Raw genomic sequence first — 19,826 nt, 5'->3', positions numbered from 1 at the left:
GTGCTTGATGACGGAGTACCACCACTATTCAGGGACCAGTCAAAGTCATCATAATACGATTCCTGCCATCCACAGGTGCCGTATTCAAAGTCACAGTCGAAGTTGTTTGGTCCTGAGAGATAACAGCGTAGTGCGATTATGGTTAAACATTTCATTTATCAGTTTTTAAATATTTCATTCAAGGTTTAATGCATCGCACATTTTGTTCCCGTTGGCAATCTGTAAATAGAATGATCTCCTCATTCTTCATTTCATAAAACCATTTATGACATACCAAACAATGTATTTCTAGGAGATCACACGACCTTTTTTTATAACAATTTCAACTGCCAACATTCTGTTGGAAATGAATCTGTAGTATTCTCTAAACGTTTTGTGAAAATCTGCACCAGGAAGGTAATTTACCTGAAGAAGTTGTAAACATGTCCATCCCAACAAATTTGCCAGGAGTGGACTACTCTCTAACTCAAAGAAAATTCTTTTTATAGGGTGCATGATACACTCTTATTACAAAATAATATTGGGAGGTAAATATGCTATGATAATCCTTGAGACAGGAAAGAATCTGCAAGATAGTAACATTGCTGGATGGGGCAAATTGATTTTATTGCGTACCTTGTGTTGTATTGTAACCCCCTGTAAAGAAAATGAAACACAAATTATGATCAGGAAGATCAAAGTTGCATGAGGAATAATAGTAGCGAGCGTAAGATCTGCGGCGCCAACGCTAAGACGACGCAGACTTTCGCGTCCGACAATGTCTGTACAACAGCTGTCTACATTACATAGCGCATGTGCAGAACACCATTTTTGGCCCAGTATTTTTAGCGTCGTCTTAGCATTTTAAATTTTGGCTCAAATCAGATAAAGTCATAAAACATGTTAACATTTCACATTTTTCTTTTTCTTACCATACAAGTCTCCATCGGAATTCAAATTAGATGAAGAGGTAAAATCCCAAACAAGTCTTCAATAATGGTGCGAACACAACATTTCACTTATGATAAGGACAAACTATAATATTGAAGAAAAGGCAACCCGATATTTCAAACAACAATTATGATTAGAAAATCTTTTGAGCAAAGTTCGTATAATATTCCGAATATGCAGACGCGATATCACACACCCACACACACAATTACAAATGCAAAAAGTGACCAATTTATCAAACAAAGTTAAAGACAGCCTGATGTCTAACTTGGGTTTCGAAAAATATTTCTTATTATTCGTTAAAGTAAATGAATTATTTATCATTTTAAGTATTTCTTTTATATTTGTTGACTATATCATGTATTTAGTCTACGTGGACATAGAGAGCATTGAACTGCACATCCACAATTCTTTTGGTCAAATATGTTACAACTTCTGCCCTGAAAAGATTGCGAGCAAACAAGTATATACGATACACATTGTATCATAATTATAGAAATGACGTATTTACCACTCGTCAAATAAAATAGCAGATAAATTGTAACGCTTGTTGATGATTAATCAAGGCTTCAGTGAAACATTGACAGAAAAACAAGTGGATGACTGGGAAAAGCTGTCTTTGTATAAAAAGTAATCTCATCTCAGGGCAGTCCATTAAAAGTTCAGTTACAGCGTTTATTTGCTGACGCAAGTTTTGACAAAATCGCACATTGTGGGGTTTTCCTCGGAATTGTTTAGCATGTCTGCTTTTAATAATAACAGTCAAGAAGACTAAAGTTGTATACAGAGAGTATAAAATTATATCTTGAACATAATCTTTAAGTCGCTGCTTTATTTGCAAAATTGGAGAGTGCTGTAAAAGTCTAGTCGCCCCAAGAAATTTTCAGGTTTTTCCTCTTTTTTTTTTTTTTTTTGTTGCTTAATTTTTCACGAGGAACAATGAAAAGAACTTTTAAACTGCGACAGGTTTAACTTACACCTGACTTCGTATATAAAGAAAATTTCATAAGAATTCGAAGAGACGAACAAACACTTTGCGACATGAAGCACTTTCCCAAATTTATGAAAACACGGATCCGAAATTTCTGTTTTCTCTTACCAAAAAAAAAAAGAATAAACCGTTTAAACTATTTGACCTGCACTCTTGAGAAATATATGTTCAACTTTGAACCTTTATTTGGGACACAATGGGAGCACTTCTACGGGTGCAATTTTACACCTTTCCGACCATGCAGAAAGGTGCAACGTTGCACCTTTCATGTCCGTATTGCTGCTACAATAATGTGTCACACGCAAAAGTATACAAAGTTGAACCTATTTTTTTTTTCTTATAGTGTATGAAGAACTCGTCTGAAGATCAATCGAATGAGATGCACTTACAGCACTGGGCGACTGTCATAAGGAGCAGTAGTGCAGGCAAGGTCGAAGCCATGGCGCCGATTCTGCCTAGTCGTACTTGACAAATCCAGTTGACGAAGTCTCCACTGTAGGATACTCAGTTGGAATGGCAGGGCAAAACCTTTGGCCTTTATAGACCTTCGGATCGTCATAATCAATATTCTTGTCGTCAGCTCTTTTAGGGCACGAGACTACTTCTCCAAGTCAAAGTAATTGATTGACCAAAATTGACTTTTAAAAGTGTCTAAAAAAAATCAATCTGGTGAAAAATGTTTTTTTTTAATTATGTAGGAGGCCTGTAGGCCTAGAACTTCGAAAGACAAACATGTAATGTCGAGCAGGTGCTGCGCAGTATATTTTTTACAACAAGATTAACTTTGTCTCGTTGAACTAACATTTCGATATAGGAACAATGATATAAGATTTCGATCGGTAAGAACTCGACCTAGTTGTTTTCCGACAAATCAGTGTTCTTTTTCACGGAATGTTCAAACAACAATCAACCAACTGGTAGAATTTCTTTTTAGTCACGTCATCTTTGTTTATTCTGCAAGCCAACTCTACTTGCTATATGAAGTAAATCGTTTTTAATCATTACCTAAACTATATTGATCAGTCCACTAATATCAGGCTGAATATCAACAATGTCAATACGAATCAATTTATACAAGCGAAAACTACGAGTCTTCTGGAATCAATACTGTTGCATGATTTACACTTAATAATCTGCATGCTTCGTAATCATACAGCTCTGATTGTAAACAAAGCTGTGAGTAATACACATATTTTGCCTTTCACGGGAACAAAAAAAAAACACCCCTAAAATATGAATTTGGATTGATCGAAAGTAGCAATATTAGAAGATCATTATCAGCTGAAGTTTGATGAAAATCTGACAGTCGATTCAAAAGTTCAGATTTTTTCAGTGCAATTACTGCTATAAAAGGATGAGACTTCTACAGTTTCTGACGTCCAATTTTCCTCAAACTGTCACTGATGAGATCAACTTTTATTGTTTCTTTCACTCAATCCACATTCATATTTGGATCTTGGTTTCGTTTACTCCGTGGCAGTTTGTTGCTCAGAAAGTCGCATTATTAGTTCACCTGACACAGTGACTGAGCCAATGACTCAAGTGAGCCGATGCGACTATTCATTGTCCGTTCGCCGTCCGTCCTTCCGTCATTCCGTGCGTCATCCGCTGTCCGTCAAATTTGCACTTCATCTTAGTCAAACTTCTCTTTGGAACAGAGATGATGATGAGCAAGTTTAAGATCAATTGTTACATCTTCATCTCTTACTTGAAAACTTTGGAGCTACAGGTCAAATTTTCACCAAACTTGGCAGGTATTAAGGCTGGGGTGATGACAGTTGTACACGTTTTGTACAAACTTATGGTCACCCTGCCCCACCTTGGGCAGCCAAGGGGGCAAACCCCTCAAATTAGGGAATCTTCAAAAAAGGAATCTTCTTCGATTAGACAATAAATGATTTATTTTATTTATTTATTTATTTATTTGTTTGTTTTGTTTCTAAGTAGGGTAGCTCTGTCAGTATCTAAACACTGTTATTCTCAGAGGCCCTACACATATAATACCATACATCGCAAAATACATACTTTGGAGACACATCAAAAAAATGACATAATATACAATTACGATACACTTACAACATGGCCAGATAGTTGAGTATTGCGGAGGTAGAAAAATGCATAAGTAACTTCATCTTTAACATTGCAATTCACTGTGAAGTGATATGTTGGAATATAAGTGAGAATGATTGAAAAGAAATATACAGACTGTAAGTGTCTAGGTTACAACACATATATTCATTGCATAATCCATAATTCCTCATTTCACTTCATAATCACACATTTATCAAATATATACATACATAAATGAATAAATATATATATAATGAATATATGAATGAATAAATATATATATATATTTGATAAAGCTAAAATGTTTTAATTAACAATGTTTTTGGCCGCTACTTGTTCTAAGCTTGTTTATGGCATATCCATGGGGTGGGCCTACCCCCGTTGAGGTACAGTGCTCCGTTTTCCTCTTTTCCAATAGAAGAGGCATATTAGATTTTGACACCTTACCTGTGGTAGATGCCATCACTGATAAGGATATGATATATACATTATGTACAAAATAATTGGTACCATGCCCAAGCACTCCGACCCCAATAAGGTATTGGAAATTAGATCATCTTAAAAAAAAAAAGTCTTCTTCTATAAAACCAGAAAGTAATCAGAATGTACTGTATACTCTCGATTTTAGTTTATGGCAGATCAATGGGCGGCTTCCTTGGAACCAGGAACAAATTGAAAGCCATTATTGCTTTTTGTTTTTATTTTTCAGGTTGCTTTTCGTTTTGAGGAAGACTAGTGGTCAAATATTTTCCATTAAAAGCTTGGCAGGTATTATGGCAAATGTAAAGAATTCATAATACCAATTGACACCGTGCTCCCCCAGTGGCTCCGGAAGATCGTTGTAACATTCTTTGTGTGTCCAGGGACTCAGCCTTGCTTGCCAAGTTTTTCCATCAGCATTTAGCATTCCGATCGGTTTAAGAAAACGCAGTTAAATTCATTTTTAGAGCCTTTATTTTGTATGACAACAAGAATGACCTGGCTCAATCTTCTTCTTTTTTGAGTGGGGAGGTGTTTCATAGCAAACACCTATTCGAACTCAACCGATATAATCTCGAGGAGAGTATGGAGGGAAATCTCACACCATATTTCTATTATGTTCAATCATATCAAACCCTTGCGATGCTCATGATACATCCTGCATGCTGAAGGAGCTTGATTAATTACCTAAATGCAAGATGACCTCGAATTAAGTCTGTCCACCATTAGGGATATACTTTCCGTTATCATATTGCTATCTCTAGCTCTGGTAGATATTGTCATTCTTCTTGAAACATTTTAGTTGACATGTTTAAAGAAAACACGAGTAAAATAAAATGAATGAAATACATTATACAATAATTAGGTTGTGACTTAAACTGACATCATAAACGTTGCGAAATATTGATGGAACAATGTTGATGTGGTAACTCAAAGCGCCTCAATCCTAAATTTTCATGAAACTATGGTCTTTACCTCTCGCAATCTAAAAAAATACTTGCAGTGTGTGTCGCCCTTGATTCTGATATATGGTATTTCACTCCATTGTCGGAAGCAATGGGCTTACTGCGTGCTGCATAATCTTCTGAAGATGTGAGTATACCAGTATTCATACAAAACAGCATAACATTATTGTTTGACTATTCGCTTCCATTTTCGATACTCAGAAAGCTGTTTAAGTCTCACAATTTCCTAGATTTGCATCTATTTTCTGCATTAATCGTGTGATCCAAACAAGGATTATCAATAACTGCTGTGCATTATTTTCGTTTTCACAATATTTTGGAAAAAGAGGTACATCTTATCAACTTTAGCTTAGAACCATTTGGTGAATGTTGTGTGCATGTAGAGTGTGTGTGTGTGTGTGTGTGTGCGTGCGTGTTTTTGTCCTCCGAAGAAAACATATAGTGATGTAGTTCCCTATGCATGGACACAGAAGGAAAGGAAAACATTTTATGGTAGACGAGCAGATCACACTATTGATAATCATTTGAATAATTATGACTGACCAGTTGCATTTATATACAGCCAATTTTTCTTCCATTTTAGATTCAACAGGACTATATGACGTTTAACGCTCGGTAAATTTCACTTGACTTATCTTTGTAGTTCTCTCTCTCTTCTTCTCTATTGTTATCTCACTTTCTGTTTCATTGTGTTTTTGTATAAGTTAAAAACTTCGAAGGTTGTCTTTATTCTAAATACAGGGCGTTAAACAAAATTATCATGAGTAAATGTTTTGAAAGCGTGTTTTTCCCGAATATTTCCGTATCAATTAGTATGGCTTAACTACTTGCAAAAAAGCAGCCCACTTACAGCCAACTTTTGGCTTAGAATCCGGCGAATTCATATCTTGGAAAAAAAAATCCGACATTATATGGTGTTGGTGATGACGCATCACCTGTGTTCACGCGTGGATAAGCAGGAGACAATGTCGAAGCATGGACCTACATGGTCTAAGAGAGTACAAAAATTGACTTGCCCCTAAGTACGGTAATGCTTTTCATGCCATTTTTTTTATAAAGCAAAAGGGAATTGGAAATGTATTTTGGTCAGTGGAAAATGATAATTTTGTAAATGTAAACCTAATTTTCAGAATCAAATTTCTCTAAACCTCTCTCCCTCGAAACTCTGTGGTTATGTGAATGGTGCTGTATACGCTCAGCAAAAGAAAAAGAAAATCACACTTTTTCAAGTTTTTATGTCTAATAGAATATTCGGCTGTTTTCTACAAGGTAATTTAATTGGCTATCAGCCTGGTAGGTCAATAAAAACAAAGGAGACCTTACGCATGAGTGAACACCTTTGTTTTCCTATTCTAAGGCACAAAAGTAAAAATTGTAAAAATGAGCAAGTTGTCATTCATGCGCAACTGCTCTTCCATATCACATAACAATAAGAACAAAAGACCAATTTAACACAATTTGTGACCCTGCACCTCAAAACAAACAAAAAGTCGCCAGACATGAATTTTTAGTTAAGTCCATACTCTGAAAGAGCAGACTTTAAGCTTTAAAATGATGTATAACTCAAATCAAATGGACTCTCTTAACCTATCTAAATATAGGAAAGAAAGCACAAACTCAGGAAAAGTGTGAACTGAGAAAAGAGGCTCTGAAGTACAGTGTCTACTCAAGCGCTTAATCTTTACCAAACCGTGCTGGCTGTGCGATGAATGGGACAAAAAACAGGAAGTAAACCACCAGAGTAACAACAATGAAGGGATTATCAGATTAAACTGAAATTAAGCATGTCTCATTAACACATTCTGTCCATAATCAATGCGAACTTTCAAAGCAGTAGCATTATCCTTTCAAAAGTAATTAGAGTTGAAAGTGAAGAGTGTGGACAAGGTTTTTCAGAAATGAAAAAGGGATTCTAAAGACACACCTAATCACACTATTCTACCAAAATGTTCGAGATAAACTGCTAAAAAAACACATTTTCCTGCCCATTTTATGATACCAAATTTTAGCATGATGTAAAAGAAGACCCGTTCTTTCAGAAAATATGAAAAAGTGAAATTCGGCTAGGTTGACCCATTTCACTTATTTTCAGTCCTCACACAAAATCAGTGTGTGCGACTTTATGTTCGTTTTGAGGTGCGCGGTCACATTTGATACATGAATTCAGTTGTAAAAATAAACCTTTGATCTCTATAATATCTTTGAAGCCCATAATATCAATAAAGGACAAAAATAGGGGAAAAAGTGAAGAACTTGGCTCAAATCCAAAGTCAAATGAAATAAGAGAAGAAGCCATTTTAAGAAAAATGGCAGAAATTTCAATTTGTTTTCAAATCAGGAAAGTTGTAAATAATATTTGGTTCTTAAATATATCTCATGAATCCTTAAATTACCTGATAAAAAGAGTGAAAATGTATGTTTATTTAATAATGTCTATGCCATTACTCCCTATGTCGTTTGTAGTTTATGCTATGTCTTATTTTCCCCTTTAGTTTTCAACCTTATTCTTGTTTGAGGTTATAAAGAGATAAAAGAGAGCAAAAACTTGTTTTAGATATTTCATTTATGTCTCTCGTGTTACACTAGCTTTTTGTTGTTATTGTTATCTTGAAGGGCTTTGCTAAATGAAAGACAACATGTCAAATTTTGCAATTGAAGAGTTTGTTCGCAAAAACTTATAAGTCCATTTCTGAAGATTTTAAAGTAAGGTCTCTGTCATAAAATACAAAATAATACCTTTTAAATGATATTTTGGTCACTACATATAAAGGTACATTTTTTAAGTTGTGGTTTTAAGTTGCACACACTGATTTTGTGTAAAGACTGAAAATAGGTGAAATGGGTCGACCTATGGAATCTTGACTGATTATTTTCTGAAAGAGCAAGTCTTTTTCTACATAATGCTGAAATTGTGGATCACAAAACGAACAAGAAAATGTGTTTTTAGCAATTTGTCAAACACTCTATGTTTACAATAGTGTGATTAGGTGTGTCTTAAAGTCCTCTTTGTATTTCTTTAAAACTCTGTACACACTATTTATTTTATCTCTAATAACTTTAGAAAAGATAATGCTGCCGCTTAGAAGGTTGGCATTAATCATGAACAGAATGTGTTAATAAAGTATATTTAATTTCATTTTAATCTGATAATCCCTTCATTGTTGTTGCTAGTGGTTTACATCACCTTTTTTTTCCGCAGTTCATCGCACAGCTCGGTAAAGATTAAGTGCTTGATAGACCCTGTACTTCAGAGCCTTTTTTTCTCAGTTCACACATTTCCAGTGTGTGCTTTCTTTCCAATATTTAGATTTTAATTAAGTTACACATCGTTTTAAAGCTAAAGGTCGTCTCTTTCAGAATATGCTTCTAACTAAAATTCAATATCTTGCAACTTTTTGCTGGTTTAGTGATGCAGTGTCATATATATACTAGGAGTTACAAAAAACATTTCCCATTTTTGATCCTTGATCATTCGAAAACTATGCATCAGATAACACTGTCATGGATATAAATGATAGCTGAATAGTGTACAATTTAGTTGGAGGTGACTTGAATATGAGAACATGAATTAGTTTTGTTAAATCCATGAGTAATTTTAAAGTAAAATTCAAGATTTTGGTCAAATTTGTACCTTCTGTAAAAGGAACCAGTGATGTATATGTAAATGTGTGCTTAGGCTATGACCCTGAACAATAGACATGAATACCACGAATACCGCCTTTTCTGAGCTCTGCTGACTAGGCTTCTGGATTCTTGCTCCAAGGCACATAAATGCTTTACTAATAATTCATGATGGATTGCCCTGGGCACTGCTAGTCTGGATTCATGGGTAAAGGGTAATGCATGTTCATGAAAAAAAAAAATAATAAGCTCATGTTTTCATGTGCTTGCATACACTGCATTTAAGGATGAATAAAGTCTAGCCGTGATAGTGGAATTTCTCATGAATATTAGTATGTAATAGAGCATTGCAATCCTTGTCATTGTTCAGGACCATTGTCAGGGTGTTTATCACACACACTCCCATACACACCAATTGACCGCTGTGCAAAATCAAAATTTTGTACATAGGGTTGAAAACAGAGCAAAATCTGAAACCGTAAACTTTAAAATTAATATTGAATTTGATGAAACTAATTAGTGCTATCATTATTTAATTACCTCTAACGAAATTATCACTATTCAACTATTGCTCATATCGATGTCAGTGTAGACTGATTTATAATTTTTTTGAACTATTAGGGATCAAAAGTTGGAAATATTTTTTTTTGTAAAACCTATTATACATATAATATATATATATATATATATATATATATATATATATATATATACATATATAATGAATATACGCAATAAGGCACCGCGTACGTTTGGAACAGAACCAATCTCTCGCACCATAATGTTATTATATAATTATATATAATTATGTACGGACAAGACAGCATACGCACACGCAAAGCACCTTCATGCAGTTGTGCCCAAATATTTTAATATTTTTCAATGGAGTACGCAATCTTCGTTTTCTAATCGTGCGGTACTTTTCGTGGACGTGTTGTGGACATGACTTTAATGACAACAAGGAATCGTTCAGAAAGCGAGTGATGTTTATGGTCTGTTGAGTTTCGTTCTTGAAAAGTGTACCTTCTTTTGTCCTGAGTGTATGCAATTTTTTAACAAAAATCATGCCAACAGCTCAACATCCTACATAGTGTGGGTGGTAAGCTGCTGTCTGTGCCTATGGTACATCTATTTTTACTGAGGTTGGAAAGATATACCTAGGTTTGGAAAATTAATAGAATAAAGAAAAACAATAAGATATCTATTCCTCTAAAGTGAAATTTCCAAATTCATACACTCTATGATACAATGATACTGTCAATAAGATGTATCACAAAATTGCCTACGCCACAAACGAATGATGATTCGAAGAAGCATGGAAATTATGCTGATTATTGGTGGATTTATTTTCATCATCAACAATCCCATTAGAATAATCTCATACTATTAACTTTTACCTGTATAACATTCATCATCAATTTTTAATGATTTCTCAAAGCACACTACATCGAAGACACATATACATGTAGATACGGAATATTCGTGTAGTGATCTTTGTCTGTATAACGAAAGAGCTGTGCTATGCCATTTATATGCTACAGCACAAGCAGGAATAGATTGTGATGAGTGCATCCCTCTTCATTTCAGGATTCCACGTCATAGCTGTGTCGGTTACTAGAATGACTCGGAAAGTTCGGCGTGGCATGACACAATATGGGAGCACATCCATTTGCATTTGTTGGTTATACTTGAAAATATGAAAGATTTCTATTTACGAGGTTATGTTGTAACTCTCTAGAAAACATTTAGAGCGAAATGCTACATAAATCTATTTGGGGAGATAATGCATATCACCTACTTCAGGCTGGTACCGAATATCAACTTGCCATGACATTTCAATTTTCACTGCCAATTGTTCACTACTCGAACTGAAAGTTTAGATTATAACTGTTTTAGAACGTAGATTATGGTTGTCATCAAGACATTTTGGGAGAATATCATCTATGTTCACGATGACATAACTGCTTTCTCTGCCTGTTTCGTCTTTATTACAGTGTGATACCTTACAGAAATTACATGTTAGCTAAAATAACAGCTTGAAAGCCCGACATGAACGGTGTAGAAAGCAATTGACGAGTAGTGACACCTCGTATATCAAAAGTACACTAGTTTTGCCTATCAAATTCACTTTCTGCTATAAGTTTCAACTTTGCGATCATAGAGGTTGAAAATCAATGTCGACATATTATAATCGGCAAAAAAAAATATGTAAGCTTGACAGTAAAAAGCAATCAGGTAAAATCACTCATTATATACCTTTAAGTGTATATCTTTCCGTCACTAGTCAATTTGGGTTTCAACATTTCTTCATTCAGACTGGTTGAATTCATTCTTCCGATTGTTCGGGTTCGACCTCGACCTCGACTTCGGCTTCTGCCTCGGCCTCCTCCTCTTCTGCGTCATTCCTGCGTCTGCGACGACGGGTTTTGTTCGCGTCCTCGCTTTCCTCTTCTCCAACATCCCTGCGTCTGCGGCGTCGTTTACCATTCACTTCACGTCGACGACGCACTTCGACCTTATTCATAAAAAAGATATATCGTACTTAAGATTTGAGTGTCACAGTCCTTATATCACCGAGTTACTTACTAAAGAGTTCGATGCACTTTTCACTACATCACTCGACGCCATTTTGTGGCAATATAATCAAACTTAGAAACTATTGACAACAATAAAGAAGACACAAGTATTGCTATTGTATTTGATCCCCTTTACTAGGTGTTTTTTGAAGAAATATAGGTCCTATTGTCGACAAAACTCAATCGCATTTGTTTCTTTTTTTTTTTTTTTTGCCTAAAGCAGAATAAATGATTGCTCCATGCCACCGTCGAGATTATAATCAAGCATCGGTTTAAAGCATCGTTTTATTAGTGCAATAAAATCGTTGCTCGATAGAGTTCATGTATAAAAACAACTATTCCGTGGTAACAACCAACAACTTTCAAATCACAATAACGACAGGAAACTTTCACTAAATGCAAAGGGATGATGGCTTTTGGTATGACATGAGTCATCTCTTCCATGAATAAAGCAAAGGGATGATGGCTTTTTTATTACATGCATTGTTTCTTTCAAGACTAATATTCATCAGACATACCGGTAAGGCGTCCAAAGCTTGTATGTAGTAAAGTCCATTTGCTGCAAGGTAAAAATATCAAGATAAGAAGTGTCATGATAAATTGACAAGTTGTCCGGGTTACATTTATTTTGGAAAAGAGAGATTTCGCAACGTTATCTATACTACTACTGACTCGTAATAAGAAAAAAACGACTAATAAATTGAGTACTCATTGAATTACATAGAACTGGACCTGTTTTTCATGGTTACTACTCTTTTATTGTCAAGGAATCTGTCTTAGCAATCGTGACCACAATGTTTACTATCGTTTTACTATTTCGTAGTTATTAATTGAACATTAGAAACTAATTATAGATTACGGCACGACGGAAACGAAAAATGTTTTGGGGCTTCATATTATATGTTAAATCTCTACTCATTTTTTTTAAGATTATGTTGATATAATGATTATGTCAAATTAATATAGTTCCTGAGGAGTAAAAAACAAAACATGATTATTAAAGAAATAGCATCAGATTTTTGATAACATTTTTCTTTCGTTTGTGTTGTGTCGAAGAAAGCCAAAGAAAGATTTAATTTGCCATACCTCGTATATTAGTATCTTTATTCTCGTTCATCCTTGAAACGATTTGATATCTAGCAGGGTACTGCAGAGGGTAATGGTTGTCTATTAACGCTTCCCAGTTCGTTAATTAGTACACATGTTCCCTATTTAACAAAGAAAAGGTGCGAAGGTGCAAGAGAACGCTATTCAAATGATTTCTTACCTAGTCCAGTGTTGGAGCAATAGTAGCTATAATCGTAGCAGCAGTCGTTGAACCGCTCACACGCCGCATCGCAGTAACAGTCTGATGAACGGCAGTCACTTCCGACACAGTTACATCCAAAGCCATAACAGCTTCCGTAGTAGGGCATTGGTTCTGTGACGTATATTGGTGCTAGATGAATAATCGGACGGAGCAGAAATATCGGTATTATTAAGTAATGACAGAGGACAATGCTTACGTACACCAAGAGCCACGTAGAAAATGCTGATAATATATAATATATATTATTACAGAAATATATTATATTTCTGTAACTGAGGAACGTGGGCACTACGTGTAGGTCCTAATTTTGATACAAAGTACTGATAATTTGGACATTACACCACGTACGTATTTTCATTACAACTACCCAAACTTTTATGAGGGAGAAAAAAGATTTTACAAATACGAGAAGTTTAAGGTTTCAATTTTCTTCAATCTGTCTCCCTCTACAATGAAATTTGTATTAAAGATCGATACTGCTGACCTGTATTTTTACAAACATGTCGGGTAAATGAAGAACTGGACTCTGTAATATTTATTAAACTTGTTAAATTACAGATCAGCACTTGCAATCTTGCATCTTTATTTCCTTTTGTAGAGGGAGACGAACTGAAGAAAATTTACCTCAACCTTCACCTCAATGATTAACAATATCATTCTCTTTCTTTTACGAGTAGTTAAACTTGTAATGACTGTAATGGTTAAAGTTCTCACGATTGTTTGGTCCACGAGAGACAGGGAAACTTACAGCAATAGTAATGTTCATCACTGTTATCGGAACAGTCATTGATCCCATCACATTCCCAGTTGCCCGGTATACATTGTCCGTTGTTACATTGGAAGTCTCCGTAATTACAGGAAGAGGCTAGAAAAAAGGGAACAAGAGAAAAGAAATATTTTGATGTGTACTAACACCCATACGTCTTCTTAACTAATGTTTCCTTAGAAGAGGGTCCGATTGTAAAAAAAAAAAAAAAAAAAAATACAATATGACGTGCATCGAAGAATTACCTAAAAAATTATAAGATCTCAGGCAAAACGTATTAGATATGTGGCATGTATGTTTGCCAATAATCTTTCTCATTATTGTAGAATGTAAAAAGCGCTCGACAAAAATTGCAAGGACTTGACTGGAGGCCAATGTTACATTAATGAAATAATTTTACCTGGGGTAGATGCGTAATAACCGCCACCTGAAGAAAGAAAAGAGTAAAAAGTAGGCATCTTAAAAAGGCTTGCACGTTCTTCAGAATAAAGTTTCTCTTCTTATTAAAGCGTTGTAGTTTATATAACATACCTATACGATAATTCGATATAACTACATGTATATGTATTGTTGTCTTTCAAGTTCAAATCGAGATACTATAACAGTTATTTATTACCAATGAATAATAGTTTTAATTTTAGTTTGAAGCGTGAATGATTACAATATTCTTGCAATATTCAAAATATTAAAAAAAAATCATGTCCAGAAACTCTCTTTGACCACTATGTATTGTATTGTATGTGTATCATTTCATTTATTTCGTCTCCAACAAATGATACTGTTTACAACATTTGAATAACACAATACTTCAGTGTAACAAATATGAATTACCGCATCCATATTCGTCACTGTAATCGGAGCAATCATTCCACCCGTCGCATCTCCACGAATATGGTATACACTGCCCATTGGAGCACTGGAATGAATTGCCGCCGCAGTAGTCTGTGTCGAGGATTGACAGCGAGAGCATACTTAGAAACGACAATGAACTGACATGCATCAACCAACATTTCCTCATCAATTTAAAGTTTGCTATTAAGAACACCACGAGTCGTATTATGTCTATATCAAAGAGATGTTATGAAGAGAATTAACATGAAAAGAAGAAGCTTATTGAGTGCAGCATCCCACAATCCCATCAGTGCCCATGACGAAAGAAAATTTGGAATCAACTTTACCAAATCGCTAACTTGCCGGACGGGCACAAGAAAAAAACCCCACACATACACACACACACACACACACACACACACACACACAACTCCGGCAATAACAACGCACAATGAAATAAACTTTCTTTTAAGTCACTACACTCTTTTTGAAGCATAGTTCACATAGACCTATTATTCCATGTCATTACAATACTTGAAGTCCTCAATAAATTTCGCTTTGCAGCTAAAATCCTCATTCGATGGTTTAAAAGTAACAACATTATACTAACAGATCTTGAAGTGACGTAATTAATGCCTTGCAATTTGAACAAACGGAGAACCATGACTTTCTCAGCCACTCAGTTTTCAAAAGCAATAACTGCATTCATCGTAATCTTTTTAACATGAAAACTCCCATCGCAGTTTAGTAATCCCGTTTAATGAAACTGAGTATTGAGGTGCTTTTAAAAAACGTGGATGTTTAAAGAGATTTTGTTTCAATTAATAATTGTCTTATTCGGTGTATTTAAAGTCAGGTGTCATGGGCTGGTAAAAGTACTTAGTACTTTTTATAGTGTGTTCTTTTCTGTATAACAATTACATTGCACTGCTTTATTTCATTGGAAACTGGAAAATATTGCACTCAACCTTGACTGTGCAATATTCCCTGGTATCCAATTCATTGCAATCCAGGTCGGGCATGTTAGCATGATTATAAACAGCATTATACGTATCGTAAAAAGTAGTTTAAAGATGTAACCGTTAATAACAGACAAATGTAACATACACGCAGTAGAATGTTGTTAATGTGCCCCCTTATTAAAAAAGAAAAAGAAAAAGAATAGAAAGCAACCTTCTTATCATGAACAAATGCTTATAATTATAGTAAATTCCATGAAAGCTTCTAAATTCATACCTGGTGTTGAGTATCCCCCTGTACAGATGATGAACAATTACAAAATAAAAAGTAATGAATATTTGGTGTTTGAACACAGATAGTCATCAGTTGATTGTTATGTCATCGCTTCGTTAATAGACGTGTGTACATACAAACAGGAAAAGTCAAACCGATGTTGTCTTTAACTTGCGTTCAAACACATATTAATTCCACTTTAAACACCTCAGTCATCACATTATACAATTATTAAAACAATTAAAAACCTGAATGATTGAAATCAGGGTACCAAAAACAAAAACGACACAACAGGCAGCCAACAACCTACCTTTGTCGCTACTATAACGACATTGCCGAATTGTTCCCTTAATTTCAAAATCGATTATGAAATAATTAAACTCTTTTAAAATAATTATTTTAACCTTTTTCTGGAGATTGGAAGGGATCGTAGAAGCTGTTCAGTGTCTGACATGTTTCCGTAGGCAATGAATAGACAATGCGGATCCAATGCAATCGCATTTTATGTTCAAGAACACCTCATACTTGCAATAAAACGATTAGAAAAAAAATATTAGACCCATAGTTTATCTAAATAAGGACCTGCATGAATGTCATTCGTATTTACATTGAAAACAGTATAGCAACGTTGATTTTCATTTTCAAGTGTCTGTTGGTCCTAACGGATGAAAGGGCGACAACACAATTTTGGTCTTGGCAAGCTTCCGGGGAAGAAAAAGAAAGAATGAAAGAAACCCTTTGTTAGAAACTGGAAAATGACATCATGGGTGTCACTTCATTCAAAACTGTTCAGTTACCATTGAAGTTTGAAATGGAAAGATGAGAATGAGAAGCAGTTATTTTCCTAAGCTTCTATTCCAGTTCTCACTTAAAATCTACCAAGTAATAATGATGATGATGATTTAAAAAACACATGGAAAAGAAGTATCAATCTTGAAAAGCTCTTCGTTTCAAAGCAGTATCTTAAATGGATGGGTAAAGTATTGGTTGAGGTGAGGATTGTGCCTTTAACTTTTTGCAAGATACCAAGAAACCACTTATGAAATAATACAGAGCATATGCCTTTAAAAGAGGAATCCAATGAGCTTATTTGATGAAAATCGCACAAGTAGTGTATGGCTGATATATCAACAACAACAAAAAACAATCAAAGTAAAGCAAAGCGATCGTAATAAAACTCGGGTCCCACCTTTTTATTAGGATTGCTCTATCTTGGATTTCTCAGCCATTTCAAAAACCAATTTTCATCAAATAAATGTTGAATTCCTCTTGGAATTACATGCTCTTTCACATTTCATAGAGTTTTCTCATTATCTCACCGGGAAATGCTGGGGAGTGGTGACATTACGCGTCACTCTCATTTTAGTTATTGGCATATAGCATTATTTGACAAAATCGCTTCTTGAAATAAACATATTTTTATAGGGGGGAAAATGCGCTAAAAGTGCCTTACACACATTAAACTGTGCCGTCCTCAATACATTTTTCATTGTTTTCCCTCCAATAACAAAACATATTACAAAGATAACATCGTGACTACATAAACATAGGAGATAAATCAAATCAAAGATAAACATTTAGAACACTCCAAAATAACGATAAGATGCAAACAGCGATTGCCATTCTTTCCCAGGCTCTTATAATAATCAGAGTCAGGAAATAAATTCTTCTAGTGAGATTAGTTTTAACACATATTACATACATGCTTTTATTTCATCTTTCGTAATATATATCCCTATGATAGGTATGATTTATCCTGAATTGTGGAGTTCCTTGTTTACCATAACAAATGACGCCAGCGTCCTCGCTATGAGAGCAATCGTTCCAGTTAAATCCATTGTGTGGACACTGGTTGATGTCACTCTCGCTGCCAGAGCACTGGACATTGTCCATCCAGATCGGCCCGCTCCCCTGGCCGAAATATGCCGATTGCAGTGCCGAGGAGGCGCCGCTAAACCCGAGCATCCTGCAGATGACACTGGCGTCATTCAAATCCCAAAGATCATCGCATACTGTTCCCCACTGATAATCGACCAAAACTTCCACTCGACCTTCGTTGTAGCTACTTCCATCCATCAAACGAACTGCATCCACACTTAGAGATGATCCTGTGAGAGTACAATTGGGGCATTCTCAAGTTTAAGAAACTGTCTTTCCGTTACTTCCTTATGTTTATGATTCATTCATTCAAGCGTGTGGTCCTGGTTGATGCCGTTCGCTGGCTATTGCTAGTCGGCTGGGGCGAACTACATGGAATCGGCATCTTTCTTCTGTTTCCTTGTCTGAGTAGACAGGGAGACCACTTCACAGGGTTAGCACCCTGCTCTTTGCTATGAATGAATGAAGTAGGATTTTTTTATGTGCGTGAGTCGTGGCTATTTATACTATAGGGCCTATAATTATTAACGCACAATGACACATCTATGACAAAAAGAGGACGGATTTAAAGGATAGTTTTTGACTTGAGAGCTGCAATCATTGTTTCTATATATACATATAATATATGTTGATTCTCTACAATACATTATCACTATTATCATTATTATTATTGTGCTACAAACGTTATTTCAAATCTTTGTGATGTTCCACTTGGAGACTAAATTTGTGGATCACTAGTTCAAGAAGCATGGACAGATAGCATCTGTGGGTGGAACGGTACCCCGGAGTCACGACTGATTTTACTACCAACCTTCTTTTCTCTTATTACTAGTATACAATATATGGAATATCATGCTGTAACACCGCATAAGACGTATTAACAGAAATAGACTTTTGACAGAAATAGAAACGCACTATCTCGCACAATGTGGTTGGATCTTTTATATGTGATTACCCAGTACCCCCATCCTCCCCAAGTATATATATGTATGTATATATATATATATATGTATATATATATATATATATATATATATATACATATATATAAAAGAAGGCAACCCTCTTACTCTGAAGAGGGCTACTACAATCATCGATTCCATAATATAAATGCTACAAAATGCAGTCTATCTTCATACCTGGTGTTGTGTATCCCCCTGTGAAAGTGACAAACAACGGAATACGCAATTAGTACATATTTTTTTAAAGTTAGACACACATTGGCTTATAAATGTCATCGTGATATTTATAATAGACGTATGTATACAAATAAGATAGGAGAAAAAGATGCTGTCGTATCATAAACCCTATTTGATGTCTGCTAATTATGAATCAAACTTGAATATAACGACAACATCAAACACAAAGAATTCAACAATAAACAAAGGCATGCCTAACAAATTGAAAACACATGATTTACAATGATTGACAATAACTTCGGCAGGCTTTTCAAGACCTTAAAGTTTCAGGAGGAGTGAAATGCGACACCTACCGCAATAGTATTCATCGCTGCCATCGGAACAGTCGTTGTATCCATTACATTGCCAGTATGATGGTATGCAGTTTCCATTGTAACATTGAAACTGCCAGCTTCCACAGTATTGATAACCTACAAACAAAAATATCACACGACTCTTTGTTTTCACGGCTGCCCTAAGTTGCTTATTATTATTCTAAAAAGTATCCTGGGGTCAACAATTGATTTTAATGATATATTTCTTCTTATCATAACATATACGAGGAATATTAAATAGTATGATAATCTTATTAACCAACATCAAGCCGAGGTATCATAGCATAAATACGTTAGGTCACTATTTGAAACAATATGATTGGATGAAAGAAAGAGAATGAAGTTTTAGAGGGAGAGAAATTAAAAAAAAAACAAACAAATCACGTCTCAATGTGATAGGATCTTAGCATAATATGACATAGCCCCTTTCAAGCAAAATTACAGAAGACAAGCCTCTAATCCTCAAATGAGGTTGAATTGCAAATTCTAATTAATAGTTGCTGCGGAAATCCTCATACCTTGTGTTGTGTATCCCCCTGTAAAGATGATGAAGAAGGATCACGGAAAACAAAATAGTTGGTACATGGTTTTGGAATTTACAAAACATTTGCTGATAATGGTCATCGTTAGAAAAAAAAGACTATGTGCACAACACTTAGACAG

At 35.1% G+C, this 19,826-nt stretch overlaps 2 protein-coding genes across 2 annotated transcripts in view; both read right to left on the bottom strand.

Annotated features, from left to right (window-relative positions):
• Positions 1-19,826, bottom strand: part of LOC140243580 (MAM and LDL-receptor class A domain-containing protein 1-like) — a 95,541-nt gene that overhangs the window by 38,975 nt on the left and 36,740 nt on the right. Inside the window, exon 27 of the mRNA XM_072323247.1 lies at positions 19,682-19,699. Within this exon, the coding sequence (XP_072179348.1) occupies positions 19,682-19,699 (18 nt within the window). The remainder of the gene's footprint in view (positions 1-19,681; positions 19,700-19,826) is intronic.
• Positions 11,339-18,618, bottom strand: LOC140243963 (uncharacterized). The gene is made up of 8 exons (XM_072323627.1): positions 18,606-18,618; positions 17,554-17,880; positions 14,540-14,770; positions 14,109-14,135; positions 13,691-13,807; positions 12,901-13,071; positions 12,152-12,192; positions 11,339-11,572 (listed from the first exon to the last, which is right to left on the bottom strand). The coding sequence occupies exons 1-8, from the start codon at positions 18,616-18,618 to the stop codon at positions 11,384-11,386; spliced, it is 1,116 nt and encodes a 371-aa protein (XP_072179728.1). The 3' UTR covers positions 11,339-11,383.

The sequence above is a fragment of the Diadema setosum genome, chromosome 20 (assembly GCF_964275005.1).
Source record: "Diadema setosum chromosome 20, eeDiaSeto1, whole genome shotgun sequence".
NCBI classification, from domain to species: Eukaryota; Metazoa; Echinodermata; class Echinoidea; order Diadematoida; family Diadematidae; genus Diadema; species Diadema setosum.
The sequence above is the reverse complement of the archived record's forward strand: the minus strand, read 5'-3'. Positions and strand labels throughout refer to the sequence as shown.

Excerpts from the sequence above, each read along its gene's own strand:
- LOC140243963 (XM_072323627.1), bottom strand. Across the intron at positions 14,136-14,539 it reads CAGTGACGAATATGGATGCG|GTGGCGGTTATTACGCATCT; the intron begins GTAATTCATATT and ends TTCTTTCTTCAG. Across the intron at positions 12,193-12,900 it reads TTGCTCCAACACTGGACTAG|CAAATGGACTTTACTACATA; the intron begins GTAAGAAATCAT and ends TTTACCTTGCAG.